The 23,243-nt window shown below is 38.0% G+C and overlaps 1 protein-coding gene across 2 annotated transcripts; it reads left to right on the top strand.

The window, feature by feature from the left end:
* Nucleotides 1-628: 628 nt before the first annotated feature.
* On the top strand, nt 629-22,078 carry pbl (epithelial cell transforming 2 pebble). Of its 2 annotated transcripts, none has more exons than XM_087346763.1 (18): nt 629-927; nt 1,071-1,156; nt 2,692-2,822; nt 5,112-5,247; nt 6,068-6,277; nt 7,863-8,006; nt 8,095-8,229; nt 9,785-10,019; nt 10,441-10,559; nt 12,959-13,147; nt 14,516-14,723; nt 15,818-15,978; nt 16,768-16,887; nt 18,838-18,997; nt 19,533-19,687; nt 20,548-20,633; nt 20,914-21,085; nt 21,783-22,078. In XM_087346763.1, exons 1-18 carry the CDS (start codon nt 852-854, stop codon nt 21,897-21,899), a joined length of 2,640 nt encoding a protein of 879 aa, XP_087202889.1. In that variant the 5' UTR covers nt 629-851; the 3' UTR covers nt 21,900-22,078. The 2 variants fall into 2 exon arrangements, with proteins under 2 accessions (XP_087202889.1, XP_087202888.1); XM_087346762.1 differs by having other exon boundaries at nt 629-933.
* Nucleotides 22,079-23,243: the final 1,165 nt, after the last annotated feature.

Here is a 23,243-nt window from a genome sequence, read left to right as displayed (position 1 = left end):
ATTTTATTTACGTTATTTCAGAGCTTTAAATATAATGTCATTAAATTGCTCGTCAATGTTTGGGAGCTGGGAACGCATGTCATTGACTTCATATTGATTTATATTATAAAAGAGTTTCAATTTACGCCGATTCCGTTTACGCCGGTTCGTCCAGGAACGCATCCCCGGCGTAAATCGAGGGCTACCTGTATTTGGATGAACTGTTGTGAACTTCATTGATCAGATAATGAGCCCTGAGATGTCCCTGAATGATAGTTAGAAATATGGAATTTGTAAGTAGAGGTGTGAACATTTGAAAAAGATAAACGGCTGAGACACTGATTTGCCGAACTGTAAAAAGAACACTGTGAAGAAATGGTTCTGTTCATTCATTAAGAGAAATCCGACTGAGTTTTCGACAAGCAGAAGATTTCATAAAGAAAATGTTCCCGTTTTCTCTTTAAAAAAGGCTTATGTCGTTACATATTCGGGGCAAGTGTTATTATAGTCGTGATGGGGAAACTTTCTCACACCACGAATTTAGTAATTGTGTTTGAATGTTTATATAAAGTCAAGGTTGCGTATTATTTGCGTGGGCAGGTGTCCATTTGTAAAATGGCGATGTCTTTGTCACGTGCCACCTATTGACCAATCACCGTCTCTAAGATGTTTGAATCAGGATCTGTAGAAGTTCAAATGGCAATGCATTTTAGTAAAAAATGCCAAATGAATTACGTCATTGCGAAAATGTTCTGATTTAATGGTAACAGTATCTTGGGAACAGTTTTATGAATATTTACAATGATTTGAATTGATTTACATATTGTTTCAAAAGTAGTCTTGTGAAGAATTCGATGTTGTAAGCAATCAAGATGGATGAGACAAACGTTTGTCTCGCCGAGCCCGAAATGACAAGTATTATTAACAATAACACAGGATGTAATGAAAGTAGGTGTAAGTGATGTGTTTATTTTGATATACCTTTTTATAATGTAACTGACTTCAGGAATTGTGTTAGTAAGAATTTACGAAGTTTGCATTTAAGGTTATGTCAACGCTGGTGTTTGTCTACAGCCACCAAATGCTTTCAGGTTCACAAACTTTGGCAACAGTTCGGTCTCGAATTTGCCTTGTTGGAGAACTTGGTGATGATTCAAGAATTATCGAAGCAGCTCAGGTAATTATATTTTATATCCGTAACATTCGATTATGTATATAGGGTTAGTACTTAGTATTCAACCCTCCACCCCTTCTCACTGTAGTGGCCACAATAGTTTTTTGTTGGTGAAACATTCAAACGGAATGCTAGGAGCTAGTAAGTTGTGCAATGTTTTTGTCATCTGCATCTAGGAAACATAGTTTTTACAAAGAAAACTGGACCTGATGTATGCTTCCGTAGTAGGTGGTGATAATCTTTAAAAGCAGCTTGTAAGAAATTGTTTGATGATGATAGTAATAATAATTACTACATATCATATTCTAATTCTACTTTTACCCTGACATTACACAGATTCACTGTTGCTGCTAGTGTTACTGCTCATCATTCCATTGTTATTATTATGCTTTCAGACATCTCTTCTATTAAACATTCTCATTCGTAAAACTGTCTTTATAGTTTGGCTACATGTTCACAAACACTGATCTACAGTTTAATTGAAACGCTGCTCGCAGCGATGTTTAATGTTATCTGTCCTAAATGTTGTAAATGTTGCAATATTTGCAACAAGCAAATGCATACATGTTACATTATGTTTCTTGATCAAGACTACCATATTTTTTCTTGTTTTCTCCCATCAAAATCCAGGTTCCTTCACAATTCATGTTAGTGCTGCTGCCTTTGAAATTTATCCTGTCCATCAGTTTCAGAAGTAGATTAGGGATAGTTTGTGATGTTTTCTCTTCCACATAAAATTCTTGAATTGTGGGCTGAATGACACACTTAACAAAATCATACATGTCTGTTACACATTTTAGCAGTGTGTGTGTTTCTTGCCAGGTGTGCTGAATGAAGTTCCTTGCACTTCATGCATTTTCTGTTCTCATAAAATTCTTCTAACTGTCCTTTCGGAAACTTCTGTTGCCTTTTCCGCTCTGCACTTGAAGCAGCCAGTTACGCCCTTCTCCTGCCTCTGGAGCTTTTTTCTTCATATAATTGTATACATTTATAAACATTTAATGTGTGTGTTCTTACATCAAAGAATCTGATTTTAAAGTGTTTGTGGAATAATTAACAAAGCCCACTTCTCTCACTTAACACTAGTCTACTTGTTATTTGCTACTGACAGTACTGTTAAAGAAACATTGTGCACAAAGGGCCTTCTCGGATTGACGGACAAAACAAATGGCCTTCCCTTGCCAGGTGGCACGCGGTAGGCCTGGCCGCCAGCTCCACTGGCTAAAAAGTTTTGTACCAACTGTGTGTGTGAGAATGTCACAGTGGTGATTACATTACATACTTGGAGAGATCAACTATTGAATTTCAGAACAAAATATTAAGACATAAAATCATGCATACAAACCAAACTGTTTACACATTAAATAACACTTTGTGCCAAATGCATCTCGACCTCGAGTGGTCGAAACGAAGTTTTGTTTTGTATTCATGATTTTTTATATCGATACACTGCACGGTGTGCAAGGTTTTAAAATATTAACAGCTGGCTGATGTCTCTTATACTTGCACAATATAATTTTTTCCATTATTTTTTTAAGGTTTTCGATGTACCCATTGTATCTTCTGCAACTGGAGCAGAATTTATAAATGATGGCTCATGGGATACAGTCTTTGTTATGGAAGATTTCAGTGGTCCTGTGTATAATGTCATCCATCGTTCAGAACAAAGGTTTGTGTCCTACAAACTTTGGTAATTGTTACAGCATGAATTTCATACAAATTTCACATAAGCAATGACAGTGGCTGAAATATGATCGTGTATATAGCATTGTAAAGGCTTCGGAACGTATCACTAGTCATTAGTAGTATTTGTTGGCAGTTCATAGCCCTTGATAATTGTGGAGTGAGCCCATGTTCTTAGATGAAATTCTCAGCCAGCCTTTAGGATCACTTTATTTACAATTGTTTAAAGTTAAATCATAGTGGTGTTAACATAAAAATAGTACTTTGTGTTTGTAGATTCTGAATTGTCACATTTAGTATGTCAGAATTATTAGAACTCGTGAAATTTGGGATTGGGTCGTATTGTTTGTTAGGACTTTGTAACAGTAATTCGATTCTGAATTCTGTGGTGTGTAATGAGGTTAGGTCTGAATGGTTTTATGAATTGGAATGTCTTTGTCTCAGAACATTTTTATTAATCTTAAAAGCCTAGGGTAGAGAACTTGTGTAGGTTCTGGAATGCCTAGATCCTTCAACTAGATCACAACCTGTGTTTCTTAATCATCCCCACAAAATTTGTCTTTTGTAACAGGTTTAAAATTGTATTGTTATAGTCTGTGTACAGGATTGTCTTACTAGCCATGATGTTTTTAATTATAATATTTTTAGAATTATGTTTTTTTTTTATAATTGTATGAATATAAACTGTAGATTACATCAGATATGTAAGGCCTTTCACTAGCACGCACACTTTCCCTGTTCAAATGACATTTAACAACACTTGATGTACAACAAAGTTTAGTTCCTCCTAACCTTCCTTCCTTAGCAGGGCGATGAGTGGTGACTCATCACCCTGATGAAGAAGGCAGCAGTGACCTCTGAAACATTTTTAAACTTCTACCAGGCAGCATGGTGTTACAACTCAGAAGACAGCAATCTTCAGATACCTACACCTGTTTCTAAGATAAGATACCAGTTCAGTTGGCGTCGCTGCGTCTTTCAAATATTTTTGCATGGGGTCTAGATTGATAGTTCATACTATAGAGCCATGGTTATTATCCAGGTGATCACTTTGCTGTATATGTGTGACTATTCTTTTATAAATTGAATTATGATGTTTTAACCCCATATGTATTTGGATTTCTTATAATTTAATATAAAATGTATGTAAAATTAGATACTAAATTGTACTGCTATTTACTACGAGGCTCGTCCACAAAGTAAGTTTCCCTGGGGCCGTTTACAGAAACAAAACACATTTTCATGGAAATATTTATTGCAACAGATACAGCAAGTGTCCAGCTATTTTTTAACATATTCACCACCGGAATTGAGACATTGGTCATACTGTGGGACCAACTTTTGAATACCTGTGTCGTAGAAGTCTGCCGCCTGGGATTGGAACCACTGTGTGACAACCATCTCCGCCTCTCTGTCATTCTCAAAACGCTGACGCTGACCGGACAGGAATTTCTTGAGGTGTAGGAAAAGATGGAAATCACTGGGAGCGAGGTCCGGGCTGTAGGGTGAATGATTAAACACCTCCCAGCTGAACTCCTGCAGGAGACTTGCTGTCCGTCGAGCCGTGTGCGGCCTAGCGTTATCACTGACCGCACTTCACAGTCGGCGGGAGCTGGAATAAGAACCTCCATCTTCAACAGCTGCAACGATGCTACTGTGAGAACGCAGGAGGTGCCGTTAGTGCATGCGCCATGCTACGTCATTGCTCTATCACGTACGCACAGTCGCTTCGCGTAATATAAGGTTTGCTAGCTGTGGGACGAGTGGGAAACTTACTTTGTGGACGCGCCTCGTACTTCTACAGATGTCTTCCAATTAATTTTCTTCACGCTGTTACACATATTTACACTTTTTACACCACTTAAACTATTTCGTTTGAGGTTCGTGTTAAATGCGGGAACAAAGTGTTGGACAAAGTGAAACCTTGCGATCGCTACATCTACATTACGTCTACCTTCTGTTATTTTCCACGTACATCACAGAATTCTTGCTGACATGTTTCCTTGCTCATGTGGGGAGGGTTGAGATCAGGGAAATGCCTCCCTGAGAATCTTCCATCAGGGTTTGTAGGAAGCGATCTCAGTGGTCTTTGGGTCATGGCCTCAGGGGACGTTGCTGTTCTGTACTTCTGAAATAACTTTTAGGTTATTTCTACATGGATCTGAAGGGCACCGATATGAAACCATGTTACTGGAGATCATATTTCATTTATTCAATTGAAGGTTTGCGGCATGAACGCGTTATATTAGTTGATAATTTCTGCTTTTTTTGTCAGAATCCTTGGTCCAACAGCTCTTCAGCAGTATGCGGAGAAGAGGGTGGGTTTACCGAGGAATAGTCGGCCATTATACAACCTGGCCATGTCTGGTCTCGTTATCTGCTTCACAGGCTTTAGGAAGAAGGATGAGTTGGTAAGGTTAATTTCTTTTAATATCACTTTATCGAAGTATGAGATTGAATTAACATATCGATCATGTCTTTTGCAGTGTGTTCAAGTTTTTGATGATGTGTTGAATAAAATAATTTCACTTTCTTTGTCTTTCCATCTGTGTATCATCGGATAATTAACATGGTAAGTGCTTGAAATGTCGTAGCGTGTATAAAGTTGTGTGTGTGTGTAATTGGAATTCAGAATTAATTTTTAATGATATTTCATTATTCATTAGATTAAAAACTTTTTCAGACAATTTCTAGAACGTTGTGAAGATTAATGCTCTGTGTTAACGTACATTTTATCAGTTCAACAAGCTTTATTAAAATAAATTCCATGAAAGCCTATAATGGCCTTATTAATGAAGTCTTATGAATTCTATTAATGGTAGTAAAATTAAACATTAGAGTATATTTTCACTAGTTTAATGTGTGAATGACAGTAAGATGTGTCTTTTCAATACGGTGACCAGCGTAGTTACTCTGTTTATAAACATATACGCAGTAAAGGAAACATTTCTCGTAATATGTATATGTACTTATGTAATTGTTCAACAAATAAGGTAAAATCTTAGAATAACAAATTTTTATGGACACACAAATATGTTCATAATAATAAAATTTTGTAACAAAGGCAATGAAACTAATTAATGCATGTGAAGATCTATTGTTTTATTGATTTACCGCCATTTAGACTTGTAGGATACATGCAAGTCCACACGGTATCGCTACCAAAAGATCGACATCTGTGTACGTAGAAAGCTTCGGTTTCCGCTGACGCCATACATGTAACTCTTACAGAACCGGTTGATCATGTTGATCCATAACATGGGTGGCAGCATACGTAGGGATATGGTGTCGAAAGTTACACATCTAATAGCCAACTCCTGTGGAGGTGACAAGTACCAATATGCTGTGACATTCCGTGTGCCTGTGATGAGTGAAACGTGGGTACATGACATGTGGGAGAAACGAAAGGAAACCACCGTTTCAGCTGCAAGCGAAGAAATGGTTCGTATAAGATTGGTCGGAATAGAATTGTTCAAATGCTCTTTAGTTTTTCAGTCTTTAAGTTCTAAATGTAGGTTCTATATTTGTTACTGATGGTAAAGTAATTATTTACTGATCTGCGGATGATGTGTGATTCACGGTACAGAAGGGAATCCAATTCCTGTTTTAAGGTTCTGTCCTCATTCAGATATTTTGTAACTTTTTCGTATCTCTGCCTCGTGGAGCAGTGGACCAGCGTTCAGATTGCTTCTCATTCAGTTACTCTCTAACGCTGAGCCACGACAAAGGTGAGATTATTATTGCAAGCTCAGGAATGAGGAATGGAGTGCCCAGTTTTGTTCCTAGCCGAGGCGTCTGCCTCGTTGTTACCTTGAATACCGCAGTGGCCACAGCCCTTGTTCCAGCTAGACGGGGTACGCAACGTCTATTGTCAACATTCCCAGACAAGCTTCGACATTGCCGTCGATGCCACGAGGGCCTGCAATATTTTGTTGATCTGTTGCGGATCATCCACCCAACTAACTGTTTAAAGCGTTAATTTTTCTAATTCATTGGCATCGTGTTTTGATATAATGTATCATCTTCAGGTCAATCTCTCTCTTAACTAAATGTGCCAACATCTTCATCGTACATCAGATGGATCTATTTATGTGCAGATATAATAATCACATTTTCAATATGTGGAAGGATTTTCATGTAAGTGGATCCATTCAATTACATTGCAATGTATGTTTTGCGAATAAAAACCTGTACAGTCTGTATAATTTTTTGTTTTGAAAAATGTGTTATTGTCGAAGACCGTATTGGCTGCAGGGGAACTACTCTCGGTACTAAATATGTGAAAGTTGTGTTATTTATCGTTACTATTATGTGTTCTTAAGTAGGCATATGTCAGTGGATTGTTTAACTGGTGGTATTACGTTGTGAGGTATACTTTCCTATGAAATGTTGGTAAGCCTCTGCAAGACTACATGGTATCACAACCTGGAAGGCCACCGTTTAATAAAAATTAATGTCTGGATGCATGGAATTGGTCAGAGAGGAAAGCGGAATCAGAATTTAAATTCCCGAACAAGTCAATACTTTTAAGAACTTGTATTCTGGAGGTCACGGATTTAAATCTCGGTCCCAGAGAACGACTATTATGACTGGTTTTTTTGTGGTTTTCCTCAGTACCTCCAGTCAAATGCCAGGATGGTACCTTAAATTAGACCACGACCGATTCCTTACACATCCTTTCCAATTTATTATTAACTATCATCCTCTCATTTTACACTATATGGTCTGAGCTACTGAAAAAACATTGTAAAATAAACTATAAATAAATAAATAAATCTTGAGAACTTGAATTGTAACTTTTATGAATTAATGTCTAAATACAGTAAAATCCATACCTCATAAGCTGCGTTTTGTAGACAAGAAACCTCAACATACATAATTCCATTGTAAGAAAGTTCAACCATTTGTAATGATAATTTTTTTTAACGTGGTACTATTTTATGTTAAATTAATTTACACTTATAAGCTTGGGGTAGTTGAGTGCTTCTGTACTTGAAATATGAAAATATCCGTTCCTGTTGCGCAGATGAGTTACAAGCTGAAGCCGTTCCATGGAGCCCGAGTGTGTTTCTTTGGTTTCCCGGATGACGAAACGGAGCACATGAAGGAGGTGTTGCAGGAGAATGGCGGAACAGCAGCAGAGCTTGAAGATCCCTCCTGCACCCATGTGGTAAGCCTCGTTTATTAACATATTCACAGGATTCCCTTGCTTTGTTTTGGTGATTATGGCAGCAACATTTCTTTTCTGCCGTTTTCAGGTTGTGGATGAGTCGGTAGTGCAGAGTGTTCCCGAGAAGTCACCTGTCAGGGCCCCCATCGTAAAAGCCGAGTGGTTTTGGGCGTCTGTTCAAAATGAGGGGTCTGCAGATGAGAAGGATTATCTCTTTGAAGATGTAAGTCGCTTTGTTCGTTATTATTGGTACACGTTGAAAATATGTCCGAAAACTTGATAATAATGAATTAAATGCATGCAATTCCCACTGCATAATATTGAAAATAGACAATTTAATTCGAAATTTGAAGATGGCTGTTTTCTGGGATGTATCACCTTGTAGTCTGGTAGATATTGAGTAACATTTCAAATGGTCATACTGCCTTCATCATCAGAGTGATGAATAAGTAATGTCCTGAAAGGTTGTGTTAGATGTAGGAATAGGTTGGACAAGGCAGGGCCCTGGTTGGATGAATGGGAGAAATGAGAACTGGAGTGAGGGTAGGCACAGGAGATCCAGTAGGAGAAAGGGACTTGGCAAGGCTGTATGGAAGAAAGCATTAGCGAGATACAATTTTAAAATAAAGATAGGGCAACCAAAATAATTAAGTAAAATACAGATGAAAATAAATCAAGATAAAATAAGTTTTACTCATTGCTCTGATGATGGAGGCAGATAGAACCTCTGAAACACTGGTAAACTTCTACCAGACTACACGGCACTACGACCCAGAAGACGGCCATCTCTGGACTCACCACCACGAAAACCTCAAATCATACTAAGTTAAAATAAAATAAATATAAATAAGCATGAAATACATAAGACATACATTACTGACTCTGAAAGAGCAGTGTTCCTGTGAAAGTAGTACTTTTAATTGCTTGTTTTGCGAGTGATTCTCTGCATATGCTGTGGCCAGGAGGGAATGAAGACAAGTTTTGAGTACCACCAGATGCCGCTGTTTATGTGTTGAAAGCTGATTCTGCTTTGAAGATATTTTACCCATACCTCATTTATGCTGTCAGATGTTTCCAGTTTCCTCGCTGTGGTATCATTTTTAAATGTCTTAATTAAAGCTGGATATATCTGTACGGTTTTATTATTCCTTCTTAGTTTGCTGGATTGGCACAGCATCTCTGAAGTTTAGACCATCAGTAAATGACTTTTCACATTATCAAAATGATAAGAATAAAAGAGACAATAATCCATGTTTCCCATTAGCTGAGAGCTATATCATTGAGGTAATAAGACATTTTTTATTTTATCTTTGTTCATAATATAAAATTATTCGTGTCTGTAAATTTTTTTCCTGAATTTGTGTGGCTAATCTGTGCTAGATGTGTAATACGAGGTGTGGGTAAAATAATATTAAAAGAGGTGTCTGCTTCCAGCAGAAAGGCAGCAGCACCTTAGAGGCGTACGTGAAACTTATCCTCGTTCGTTCCCTCTTGGTCAAATGAGCTGCAGAGAATCATTTACAAAATAAACATCTGCAGAACAATTTGTTCTCTTTAAGACCTTGCAGGCAGTTAGATATGGTCATTACTGTTCATCTTCACTTATCTTTCCTGCTGACAACATATAGGTTCATCCAGCTTTGAACATTTACTAGGGTGCTTTAGTAAGCCTCATGTGATAAGGTTTTGTGCAAATTTGTAGAAAGTATAAAAGTTATTTCTGTGGTTGTGATTTTTATCTTTTATTTTTTTTGTCCCCCCCCCCCCCCCCCACACAGTATCTTGAGACAATGCTTAGCCCAAGTGGGCGACGTAGTTCGCAGACCCCTACCACCTCAACATTCTCGTTACGGGCTCGGAAGAGAAAGAGGTTACGTGAAGCTATGTCGAAACTGGTACAGAATGAATCGCCGGCTCTGCACAAAAGGCGGTCGTCTGTCAGTGATGCAGGCCTGCTGAGCACGAGTGGCTCCTTCTTAGACTGCACCATCAGCCCTGAAAAGCAGCCTGATGGTATGTTTCATGTATACTTTTTGTTACCGCGTAGGAATTGGGTAATGCTACTTCAGTCAATTTTATGTGAAACGCACCAGAAGTGAACTATGTATTATTCCTTTCTCTGAAAAGAAGGCCCCTGAGGTTGTAAGATCAATGCTAGTGTTGTAAACAAGAGAGTAGAATTTGGAAATTATATTTAAAATACGCTAATAATATGCTGATTCGCTGATTAAAAAACAGGAATGAAGTACAGTAAACTACTGATTATCTCAGCATTTTTCAGTGTAGCACCAGAAGATGAATACATTTGTCTATAAATTATAATTGTAACAGTAGTGTTGAGGCTGGTTATGTTTTTAATTGCGGAAAGATATCATTTTTGGGCAGAAGTTACGAGTGAAGTTGAAAAGTGTAATTCGGATATTTTTGTGAACAGAAGTAGAAGCAGTAAGAGGTGAAACACCAAGGAAGATCCAAAGTCCGAGACACCAAGTGTTCGCAGAATTGGTTCAGACAGAGTCTAACTATGTGGGTATTCTTCATACCATCATGTCTGTAAGTATTAAGACTAACCTACTTTGCACAAAGTGTCTCCCAGAATTACGGAATGTATTGTCTCGGTGGTTACCTCTTCTGCTTCATATGTGGGAGGATCTGGGTTTGAATCTTTGCCTAGAAACTGGATGTCATGTTAGGTTTTTTAAGTACTTTTAAGAATTTACATGTCAGTTTAATCTGACTGTGAGTCTACATTAGAAAATTTAAATTCCTATATCTTACAAATTAAATAAAACCACTTCAATGACCCACTTGTTATATTTTTGTTCCTTATATAATTTTCCTGCTATGATGTAACTCAATAACATTGTTAGCAGAAGAATGTAGGAACCTGAAGACGGAGATAGAGTCCCATCTCCGGAACGTCGTTTAATGTTTTATATTTACTAGACGATGGATAATATCCAAGGAAATTTTTATTCGACGGAGATAGGGATTAGCTCTATCTAGTGGGCCCAACTGTGTAGGAACCTGAAGACGGAGATAGAGTCCCATCTCCGGGACGTCGTTTTACGTTTTATATTTACTAGACGATGGATAATATCCAAGGAAATTTTTTATTCAATCGACTCTTCACCATCGTCAAGAAGTTTTAGATTTGGTAATTCTTGAAGTTCGTTATTGTATAATATTCTGCAGGATGGCTGAGAAGTCACTGTTTCCCTACTTATCTTGCTGTGTGGATCTGTATGTACACACTGTATACCGTGGTATACTGAAATTCAAAGGTGGCAACAGTGTCAATTGCATGAGCTCGCAGGACATTGTCAAAGCGGTCAGTTATTGTGTTGCGACTATCACCGACACGTGCAGGTATTGAGTTGAGCGGTTAATAGCGAACATGCGGGTGCACAAAGGTTCTCTCAAGGTTCTCATCACCGATGATTGTGAAATTTGTCGCAGTAGCCTTGAGAGAAATGTGTTTTTTATTTAAGGAAAATTCAAATTTTATGGCACAGTTACCACATGTGATGTGGACCGGTATGACAGGAAGTCATTTGATTGACCCCATATTTATCTGACGGACCTGTTAATGCCACATCTTACGCAGAAATGTTTGAGGCCTGGTTAATACCAGAGCTTAGAGACAGAGGAATCATGGAAGGCGTGTGGCTGCAAAACGATAGTGCACCTGCACGTTTTGCCCATACTGTGCGTGACATTTTGAATGAACATTTTCCAGGCCGTTGGATTGGCCATGGTTCACCAACATCTCCCACGCCATTGCCCTGGCCACCATTTAGTCCTGATCTTACCACACTGGACAACTTTTTTGTGGAGCATTATCAAGGGAAAAGTGACCGTGCGCTACTGTCGCGACCATAACGAGTTGTAGAACAGGCATTTGTCACCATTACGCCACAAATGCTTCAGCACATGTCTCATGGAACATAGCAGTGCATCAGGCTGTGTTTCAAATACAACCGTGCACATACAGATCCACTTGATGTTCAGTGACTCTTACCACATGGTAAGTTAAGTAGTGATATGGTGGCTTCTCAGACAGGCAGACACATACACACACAAGGACAAATATATTCACATGTACAGGATAGGAATTATATTCATGCCCACTCCTTGCTCCAACCATCAGCTCCGTCAAAGTAACTACCTGCATACTGTCTGCCCTAAAAAAAACCCATCCAGAACTTACCCTACTTCACATTCACCCTGAAGATGGCAACTGGATTATGTGCTGAAACGACTCGACATTTAAAGGTGGCGACTGACTTGTAACATTTGCCTGTAATGTAACGTGTTACAAATCGAGCATTACACAAGTGAAGACAGCGAACGGAGCCGCTCGATGCGAGCCGCTCACGCTCGCGAGTGCTCCATCGTGTTGTCGGTTTTTTTGCGAATCCCTTTGAGTGTTACATTACAAGTCAGTCAGTCAGTCAAGCGGCGTCGTAACGAACATTCACGAGTTCTTTAGATAAGAGTAGCGTATTAAATGAAACAAAGATAACACAACCTCCACGTCCGACATATTGAATGAAATGAATGGAGCACACACGAGCCGAGCGTTCAAAACGAGCTTTCGATACGCCTCACCAGATGTGGTGTAATGTAACATGCTCGCCGCGAATGTTACATTACGAGTAAATGTTACAAGTCAGTCGCCACCTTAATGTGGCTGACATACAAACTCCAGCCGTGAAAACCTAAGGACAAGAATTTTATATTTGTGGTTGTCAGTTGTCCAGTCATGTGCTAAGGTAGTGACCGATTACTTCCATAGTCTTTTCCCATTTCGTACTTGTTAATCACCATATTTTTCACTGCTGTTTTGTTTGAGATATTTAAGTGTCATTAAATAAACCACTAATGAATAAAGAAGTCTTTCAAGCTGTGATGTAGAGCAGGTGCTGTAGTTCTGTTTATTTGGTGGGCAGATGTTTAAGCAACCTTTGGAAGACTTGAGCGAATCAGAAGGCCAATTACTGAACAACACAGAACTGAAGATCATCTTTGGAAATCTTCCTCCTATCTATGAAGTGCATAAACAAATGTTGGAGGAGCTCTGTTGGAGTGCATCTAACTGGAAGGAAGACTTAAGCATTGGAAAGGTGTTCCTTAAATATGTAAGTTCAATAACAAATTTAAATTTTAGAAACAACCTCCAAAAACTTGGAGCCATGGGGGAGGGGGGTGCTTGGAGTGCTCATTTTTATTGACAGGACAGCGGAGACATGTCAGTAATATGTAATACACTTAAATTTTCATCCGCTGCTTCAGGTATGAGGCATATCTTAAATCCCTTGACTACTAGTTCTGGAGAGATCTGTTCCTATGATGTCTTGGTCGACTGGCATGACAGTGCTTCACTACACTTATTCATTTTCCCATTCATACATATTTATTACATTCCATGGATTCGTAAGTTAGTCAGGATGTGGAATAAGTTTTAATGATACAATGCATATTATAAGTACAATTCATACTGTTATAAAATTTCACATGTCAACAAAGGGTTTGCATAATTGGCGATATGTTTCATATAATAAAATCTTCTCGGGTGACAAGCCGCGTCAAGATGGAGCCGTAGTCCACTTCAGAGACACTCCGTCTCCATCATCATTCCCTGATGATGGAAACAGAGATTGTCTCTGAAATGTTGGAATACGGCTCCATCTTGACGCGGCTTGTCACCCGAGAAGATTTTATTACATTTGCCGTGAAAGCTTCAAGTCATATGTGTTTCATATACATTATGTGAAGTAAATAAATTGATATTACCCATTTATATTACATTAAGAAAATATAACTATAATGAACATTATGACATTTCTGAACATTAAAAATTCATCGAGAGAGTAAAAGAAGTGTGTAATTAAGTGTCTTTTTAATGCTACTTTAAATTGTGTTCATACATATATTTATTCTTCAAGTCTATACACAAACTATATTAATATTGATGTTAAAAATTAAAATTGATATAAATATTTCGCGCTATTCATCATTTCCTCGATGTTACAATTTGCAACTTGAAGAATAAATATATGTATGAATTGAATACACAAACATGACGCATCTAAACTATAAATTTAAATTGTGTGTTTTTATTTAGAAGTCATGTGAGACTTGGTCGTAAATTATTGAAAATGTTGATGCTTGTAAAATATGCACTCGTCTGAAAACAAGAGAGGATATGTATTTGCATGGAAAAACTAAAATCTCTAATCCCTTGAATAGACTTACACATGAATTCATGTGTGTGTGGTTTCCTTGAATAATAAGGAGTTCTGTGTAAAGATAAGACTGTTTTTAAGGGATACTGTATGTACTTTGTTCATTCTTTGTCAAATAATATGTGGGATCAGGGTGAGAAAGATATACGTGTACAAGTATTTGCATTATATAGGAAATGATAACTGTTTCAGACATCACTCCTTAGTTTTATTTCTGTTTAAAATTGAAAGTGTTTATATAGATTTCTGGCGCTCTTTCAGGCACCTGACTTGATAAAGGCATACCCACCATTTGTTAATTTCTTTGAGAACACCAAAGAGATGCTGGTGAAGTGTGACCAGACAAAGCCACGGTTCCATGCGTTCTTGAAGATCTGTCAAACTAAACCAGAGTGTGGTCGGCAGAGCCTGCAGGAGCTTTTGATCCGCCCTGTTCAGCGCCTTCCTAGTATCAGCCTTTTATTAAATGGTGAGTGTTATGTGGACGGCCCAGTTAAATTAAAAAAGACAGTTTAGTCTTGTAGTGAATATACAGGGTCTTTTTAAAAAATTTCCAGTTTTAATTGCATATAATTACCTAAATAGTATTAAAAATATATTAAAATTGGCCGTCAATCACAATATAAGATAATTAAAAGATTAAAATATCATTTTACGTTCCGTATCGAGTACTCGATTTACATGTGGAACATTTACGACATGTTTCGGCTATATATAGCCGTCATCAGGTGTTATGTTATAAACTTTTTAACTGAATTACTGATTTTTAATGATTTTTAGTTTTCATTTTTCTTATCATGTTCACGTCCTTCATATTGTATCTTCATCCGTTGTTGTGTCACAAGTCACTAATATGATTGTATTTCGTAGTGATGCCAATGTTGTGTATATTGGACTGTGAAGTAAAGGTTTCAATACTATTAATTACCTAACTTAATAGTAAACCTCATTGTACTTAATGTGTCTGAGTTCAATGGACTTGGGAGAATGATCGCCCAGCCCATAGCTAGTCTCTATACTGACTGAGCTATCCCGGCTCATAGAATTAGTGGTACACCAGCGAAAAAGGTTGAGAACCCCTGTTCTAGAGGTCAGTGCAGTGGTACTCTGAAGTATATGATTTAATGTTGAGGCCCATTTTCATTTGCATGGCTATACATAACATAACGGAGGCACTGTTACACTCCAAAAATTCATGCTGTGGCGCCCTCTGTCAACAAGCATCATTTAACTTTGTTGGGGGATGCAGTCACACTGTAATGGTGCCAATGTCATAAAAACATAACATACACTCGTCACCCTTCAGAATCCACCGAGAAGAGTGCTGTCAACATTTAATACATTTTATTCCAGGTTATACTGTATGTGATGTGAGTGTGGGGGTGTATGAAATAGCTATTATTTATTTAATATTTGACCTGCTGAAGGATCTGTATTGTAGACAAAGTTTGCTTTGTTGGAAATAAAATTTAGTGATGCTGTAACATTTGTTTATTTTGTGTCGATCTTGTATTATGGCTGCTGTATATCCAGTTAACTTTGGTTCTGGAATGTGAATTACAGATATTCTTAAGCACACCAATAAGAACAACCAGGACTACAGTGCACTGGAGCAAGCTCTGAGTAGCATACGAGAAGTGATGACTCACATTAACGAGGACAAGCGCAAGACTGAGGGCCAGCTTGTTATGTTCGACATTTTCAATGATATAGACAACTGCCCTGTAAGTTTTCTGTTGACTGTATATCCTACATGTCTGTATTGCACTAATTGGACCTAGAAATTAATTGTATATATAGGTATCCCAAAAAGATGTATACACACATTCAGTGGATGAATTAAAGACATTTTAATAAACTGAACAATTACACGTGTCAGCACTGGAACTTTGTGAATTAGTGAATCTAGTGTAGGTGTTCAAAATGATCTCTGTTAGTTTCTTGGCACAGTTGACAGCAGTGAGCAACTGACTGACAAGCGGCCACCAAAGTTGCTGATGTGAATGAAGTAGAAATTTGTTTTAACTAAAAAATGTAGTTGAAGAGACTTTAAACTTCTCAATGGTTACTTTAACACTGAAAGTATAATTATGAGTTAAAATACTGTGTGAAGTAACATCAGATAATTGATATCTTTTAAAACAATGTGTAGAGTGTTTTGGAATAAATTTACAGCAATTTTAGGATAAATGTGAATTACAGTCGTTAACATACTGTGAGTTTAAGAAAATGGCCCCCTGACTGACTGACTACATCAAATAATTTTTTGTGGCTTAAATAATATTTGAAAGGGAATACCACGTGATAGTTTAGTACAATCAGTGTTTGTGTTGATGGAATTAAATCTGTTGTGTATAAGTTACATAACATGTGATTTGAAAGTTTGCTGGTTTAAAGAATGGTGATAAGCGGTTAATGATTGGCTACAAAGCGTATGTTTAGTTTAGAATAGTCTCGTGTAATATGTCAGAAAATTGAAATTATGATGTAACATGGTCTTCGCTTTGTTACAGGCCCAACTGGTATCCTCGCATCGCAGTTTTATTGTACGCTGTGATGTCGTAGAACTCAGTGATGGTCTGAGTGGTCGTGGGGACAGTCTAGTCTTCTTCCTGTTCTCAGACATGATGGAGGTACATGTCTGGCTTTCTTTGCTTTTGTGAATAAGGCTGCAAGTTAATAAGCCAGGAGGGGGCAGTATATAGCTCTTTGGTCATATGTAACTGCTCATAGGATTTAGCCCAGTGGTCCCCAACGCGGTCCCCGCCAAGGCTTTTTTGGGTGCCCGCTTTGTTACGGAAAGAGGTTATACTGAATAATGAAGGCCGTTCAACCATGAACATTATAAAATCAAAGCGCAGATCTCGACTTACTGACGCCCATCTTGACAATTGTTTGCGAGCAGCAACATCCTACACTCCCAAATTTGAAAAATTGGCTGATGAAATGCATCACCAAACATCACACGAACTTCCCACTTGAGTAATAATAATTGTACTTATAAAACTACGTATTTTTGATTGCGTGGTTTCTTGTATCATTAAACGTCGTGTTGTTTTGTGTATTATTTGGTGTCCAGAGAAAAGAAAATTTGGCTTTGTTAATTGGTTGGTGCCCGCCATGATCTCATAAACTCTAAAATGTGCCCGTAGGCACAAAAAGGTTGGGGACCACTGATTTAGACAATTCAAGGCAAGTTAAGTTTCAATAATTGCTGTGAGTGTAGGGAAATGTTTATAAAAACAGAAGTTGTGTAAGAATGAACGTAACATATTGTATTCACTACAGTCTAAAGGTACAATTTGGCTGCACGCGACAGAGACAAGCGACCGAGGCAGGCGACAGAGTTACGAGACCGAGACTGGTCGCTTCCTGTCTGCTCTCTGTACAATCGTATGAAGTACAAGTACGAGCGTGAGACAAAGACAGGCGACAGAGACAAAGCACAGGAGACCGCTCTCGGACCAGTAGTGTCTCGCGACGGGCTCAGGCAGCACGTGTGTTGTTGAGTAAAATAATGGCAGAAATTAAATTTACTGGTGACCAAGATGAGCAATTGGTAGAATTAGTAGCAGAAAACCGACCACCAACAGAAAGATCCTTCTTCGCGTCTGGTTTTGAATATTGAACTCATAGGTTTTCTTTGTTTCTTTCGCAATAAATAACACAGCAACACATCGTCTTCTTCTTCAAGTAACCTTTTTAGAAGCATTTTTGTACTCATTTTTCACAGAATATGCGCACGTATGTCTCAACAAAACAAAGAAAGCAAACACTTTGCCGCATGTCTCGGTCGTCACCTCAAAAGTGTGTGGCGACAAGCTGCGATGTGTCCGTCTCCCGTCTCTGTCGCCTGCCTCGGTCGCTCGTCTCTGTCGCGTGCAGCCAAATTGTACCTTAAGAGACACAATTTGGTTTTTAACACAATTTTCTGCTCAGTATTCAATGTTCATTTTTCCTGTGACTTTTGTGCTGTCATACAACTAGTATATATGAAAGGATGGCTTGCTTGTCTGTATTGTAGATATCAGTGCCATTTGCACTGCAGTGGAAGTTTAGTATAACCAACTTTGGTGGGCCAACGTATTATATTTGTTATAACAAAATTGAGAGAAACTTGTGAACACTTTATACCTTTGTTTATGTTGCCATTGTGTATTGTGTAACTTCTCAGGCAGTGACTTCTGTGTTTGTCTGGGTTGTGTGTGTGTCAGTCACTGATTTTTTTAAGAAATGGTAACTTTCTATAGTGAAAGAATTTATTTTCATTCTCGTTGTCAACCTATGACACTGTCTGGATCTACGTCAAATATAACTTGTAAGGAAGGATCCTATTGCAGTTTATTATGAAACACTAATATTTTGGTCCATCGATACGCAACTTACGTAACCCAGTTCCGTGTTATTGGCTGCAAACCGGAACTGAGGATGCTAACGAAGATGCTTCTCGAAACGCTGGTGCTGTCTTCATTCAGCCACCTTACACGGCTGGTAGCCCGAGAACAATTTATTATACTTAATCACCGTGAAAGCTTCAGATAATACATATTTTGTTGTAATGTCAAATTTTTTATTATCTGTAGGTATGCAAAAAACGCTCAAAGGCATTCAACTCTTTGAAAAGTCCTAACACCACAAGTACCTTGCCTTCTACGAAGCTGAGTAACGGGAAACCATTTAAACATATTCGCCTTGTTCCCTTGTCCAATATCAAGCGAGTGATTGACATCAAGGAAGGAGAGGGTAAGTGGTTACTTAGTGAACATTTTGTAATCTAAAATCAAACTTGAAATGTTTATGTTCTCGCTTCAATTTTGTGGTCTGAAAAATGTGAGTATGCATACATAGTGATTACAAATGATTTTGCACTTATGAAAATTGATTTTAAATAATATGTAATATTTTTGTCACACACAGCAAAGTGGTTTTATTATTAAAGACAACGTTGTAATAGTGTCTTAAGGCATTCTCCCTGATATATGCCTGATTGGTTGTGAAACGATGAATTCTGGTGATGTACATTGTGTGGATGTGATCTGGCTTAGGTGGTTTGGATTGTGATGGTGATCAATATCCATAATAGGGATGTGCTTATTGCCAGAGAATTCCTTGTGTTTGGTTAAAGCACTATTAGTGCAGGCTTTCTGGTGAAAGGAGTTAATGATGGTGGCTTCTGATGTTATCCATTTCAATGGAGTTTTGAAGTGTATGATTCTGAAGTGGAGACTTGCATTTTTCTCATGAACTGAGAGTCCTGGTGTGCGTTTCATCTTTGCAGATTGCCATAATGTGTTTGCGTTGATGTGCCGAAGTAACCAGGAAATGAAAGAGAAGTTGTACTCATTTACTTTGGCAGATGAAGAGACGGACAAACTTTCCTTTCTCAGGATCCTGTGTCGCCAAATGGCTAACACAGTCTGCAAACCAGATGCAGTGAGTACAGTTTCAGTGATGACGTGATATTCTCTTTGTATTATCCCTTACCTCACGTAAGTGAAAATCCCACCTCCTTTCTGTCCATTAGGACATGGCAGGGACATCACGTACCTGAGGCTCCTTGGCTTTCCAGTCACCACCAATTCCATCTGACTTCTACTGCTCTAATGAGCACTACTGAGTGCTGCTAATTGTTTGCAATGTTTCATTTATTTGAGCATCTATGTTGTTTCTCTTCATTTATATAACTTAACTTTACTAGATGGCTTAGAGAATCCAAAGGTTCATCACTGAATTAACCAAAGCCCTCCACCGGACCATGTCCTGGGCCAACAAAATCCAGTCTCCTTCAACTCCTATCTCCCATAGATCCCGCCTGACATTATCCTCCCATCTACGCCTTCCCAGGGGTCTCTTCCCCTCAGGCTTCCCAACCAATACCTGGTGCACACCTCTTGTCCCATCCATGCCCCGCCCATCACATTCTTCTCGACTTAATCACCCTGACAATACTGGGGGAGGAGTGTAAATTTTTAAGTTTGTCATTATCTTCATTTCTATAATCTGACAAAAACTTATAAAATGAGTAAAATATTTGACATGTCTTTAAAATTGCCCTTTTTGTTTTAAAGACCATGCGAATACATTATTCTTAGGGTGATAATTTCGGGACCAAATGATTTTAGGTTAGGTGAGGTGAGGTGGGAAACCATTTTAAGTGGGGACTACTGAGTAAAAGTTAGTTTGGGTGTTCCTCTCTGTCACGTCATGACAGGCACATGGACATGAACTGCAGTTTTCAAATGCCTCGGGCACAGTATGTTGTGAGGCTGCATTGATGTGGGTTCTTGTTGCAGGAGAATTTCCTCGCTTCGCTGGACTCTCACCAATTGGACATTGACACCAGTGATGTGACACTTGGGACTCTGAGTAAAGCATTCAAGTACGTTTCAGATATGTAATTTACATTCACCTCATTGTTCAGACATTTTCCTGGCTGAAATAGCTCAACGTTAACAATTTTACTTGTATCTGAAAAGAGGCTGATGCCATCTGTAATGTGTGAGCTCTCTTTAATTTTCATCAGACATGTAGAGCTTATAAAATACTCCTGGCTTTCATGTAAGTATATATATAGTACACTAAGTATATATGTTCATATCTGAACATTACAATAGTGATCTTCTGTAATGTATGCCAACTGTTGCTTTAATATGTTCCAGATTTGCTTCTAGGACGAAAATGAAAGTGGGCCGAGCCTTTAGTTTCAATAAGACTCCTAGCAAGTTGAAACGAGCAGTTTCAACAATGATGAGTCCATTTGGTAGTACAACAAACCTTACCCCAGCCTCACAACTTGCGCAGATGAGGCTTGCCAGCTGCAATAACCTTAATGTAAGCAGAGCCGCTCTTTATATTTTCAGCGTTCAATTAATGTTGATATGTCTTAAAAATTAATGTCGTCAGGTACTACCAGTGAATTGTTTTTGCTTGTCTGTGTCACATAGCACGGCTTTTGTTTCTTTTTATTTTATTAGAGAAGATTTAATTTCTATTATTCAAAAATCTCTCGCCACCTTTATTTGCTTGATATTTTAAGTAGTGTGATCGAAGTTACTGTTAATGTTCACTGCCTAGCTAGATCCGGCCATATAAAGTATCCACAGTAAGTGCTAAGTAGCCAGTAACTGGTTAATCATTGGAGTTACTTGTTGATTGAAAATATTCTAGTGAATAACGATGGACTAATAACATAATGAAATGCATTTTCATCTTCTGTCGGTTCTCACCTCTTCCTTTTATTTTACTAGAAACTGAATTTCCAGCTTATTTTTGAAAATTTTAATTTTTTTCTGCTTGTAAGAATTATATGTGTGGAATTGCTCACATAATCCTGTTTACCAGAGATCGGCGAAGCTGCTTGCTAGCCTGGAGTTACCGTCAGTCTCACACATTGTAACTGCCACCATTTTTTAGAATATAAAATCATGGCAAACATCTTATTACATAACCTCTGCAGTTAATGTAGTCTTATTAAATACTTATTGAATATCTTACTGGATTTTTTTCATGTCTTATTCTTGTTCCTCAGGAATTGGAAAACTCATCAGTTAAGGAAGAGTCTTCATATGTTGCTCCTATGTCTGTGCAGCCAATAAGAAAAAACAAATGTTCATCCCTCAGTGCAGCTGCTCTGCAAAGGTTATAACAGAGTGGCTATCTTCTGCAACATGGCTTAGATGTATTGATGTAGTTATAAAGATGAATTTATGCACAACCAGTTTGTGTGGTTGCAATCAAAATATCAATTCATATCAAATGGAAAGACACTGGGAATGTAATTAAAGTGAATAAAAATGTAAACTAGAAGGGTCACTCCAAAAGTAATGCCCCACATTTTTTTTTTTAAAGAAATCGATATTTATTCTATAGCATTGCTATTGATACATTTTATAGGTACATAAATCCATTTTTCCATATAATCACCTCCACTCTCTACTGCGTTTTACTGCCTCTTACCAAGTGTTTCTATATCCTTGCAAAATTGAGGGCCTGTATTCAAGCAATTTTTCGCCACTGCCACAAGACTCGTCGTTTTCGAACTCGGAACCACGAAGTCTGTCTTTCAGTTTACCGAAAATATTGTAAGATCGACACCATCATCCCCACACACATGCAAACGCTTGTTCATGTTTCCAACTTGTCCTCGCACGTTGCTTCTACCAGATGTCGAGTGAAGCCGCCATCTTGAACGTATGGTATAACAACGCCAATAGCGGGAAGGGACTGAACTAGGTACGATTAGAAGCGGGAAGAATATGGCTACAAACTGAAATAAAAATATCTTTAATAAAATGTGGGGCATTACTTTTTGAGTGACCCTCTTATGAAAGTATGGTAACATTTTTAAGGGACAAAAGAAAATGATTTTATTGACTGATGATATGACATGAGTTGTGATTGAGACAAATATTAAATATTTAGTTACTGTTCGCGACTGTAATCTTGAGACTTGCAAGGAATGCAGGAAGTCCGAATCGTTGAAGGCTGACTCTATCTTTTCTCCTTCACCTCACCCCCACAAGTTTCAAGATTACAGTCGCGAACTATAGTTGAATTTCTTATTGCATTCTGTGGCTAGAACAAGCTGTATTTAGCAGAATCGTGTAGAATCATACTTCGTTCCGATTATCAGGTACGTGTATTTTTTTTATTATTGGTATTTATGATAATTTATTATAATAATCTCCAAATTTATTTTCTGAGCAATTTTTAAATAAACATGATATGTTCAGGATAGGCACTTTGAAACAACATCAAAAATAAAATATACCATTAATAGGAAGAAGGTGGTTAATGCAGTGAAGGCTTGCTTTAAAGTGGAGCTTCTATAATTTATTGAGGACTTGAACTTTTCTAGGAGTGAACTAAGGATGAAGCGGAGTCCAGAAAATTGAGGGTAGTCTGAATATTATTTGGCTGCTTTGTAATTGAATCTCACGTATCTGAATGCTAGAATGGCCAACCTAATTTCTTTCCAAATGCTCCTCCA

Source organism: Zootermopsis nevadensis, unplaced genomic scaffold (assembly GCF_977971745.1).
Source record: "Zootermopsis nevadensis isolate Lab colony 2312 unplaced genomic scaffold, Znev_1.0 Znev_ptg000010l, whole genome shotgun sequence".
NCBI classification, from domain to species: domain Eukaryota; kingdom Metazoa; phylum Arthropoda; class Insecta; order Blattodea; family Termopsidae; genus Zootermopsis; species Zootermopsis nevadensis.
Note: the sequence above shows the minus strand (reverse complement) of the source record. Positions and strands in the feature narration are given on the sequence as shown.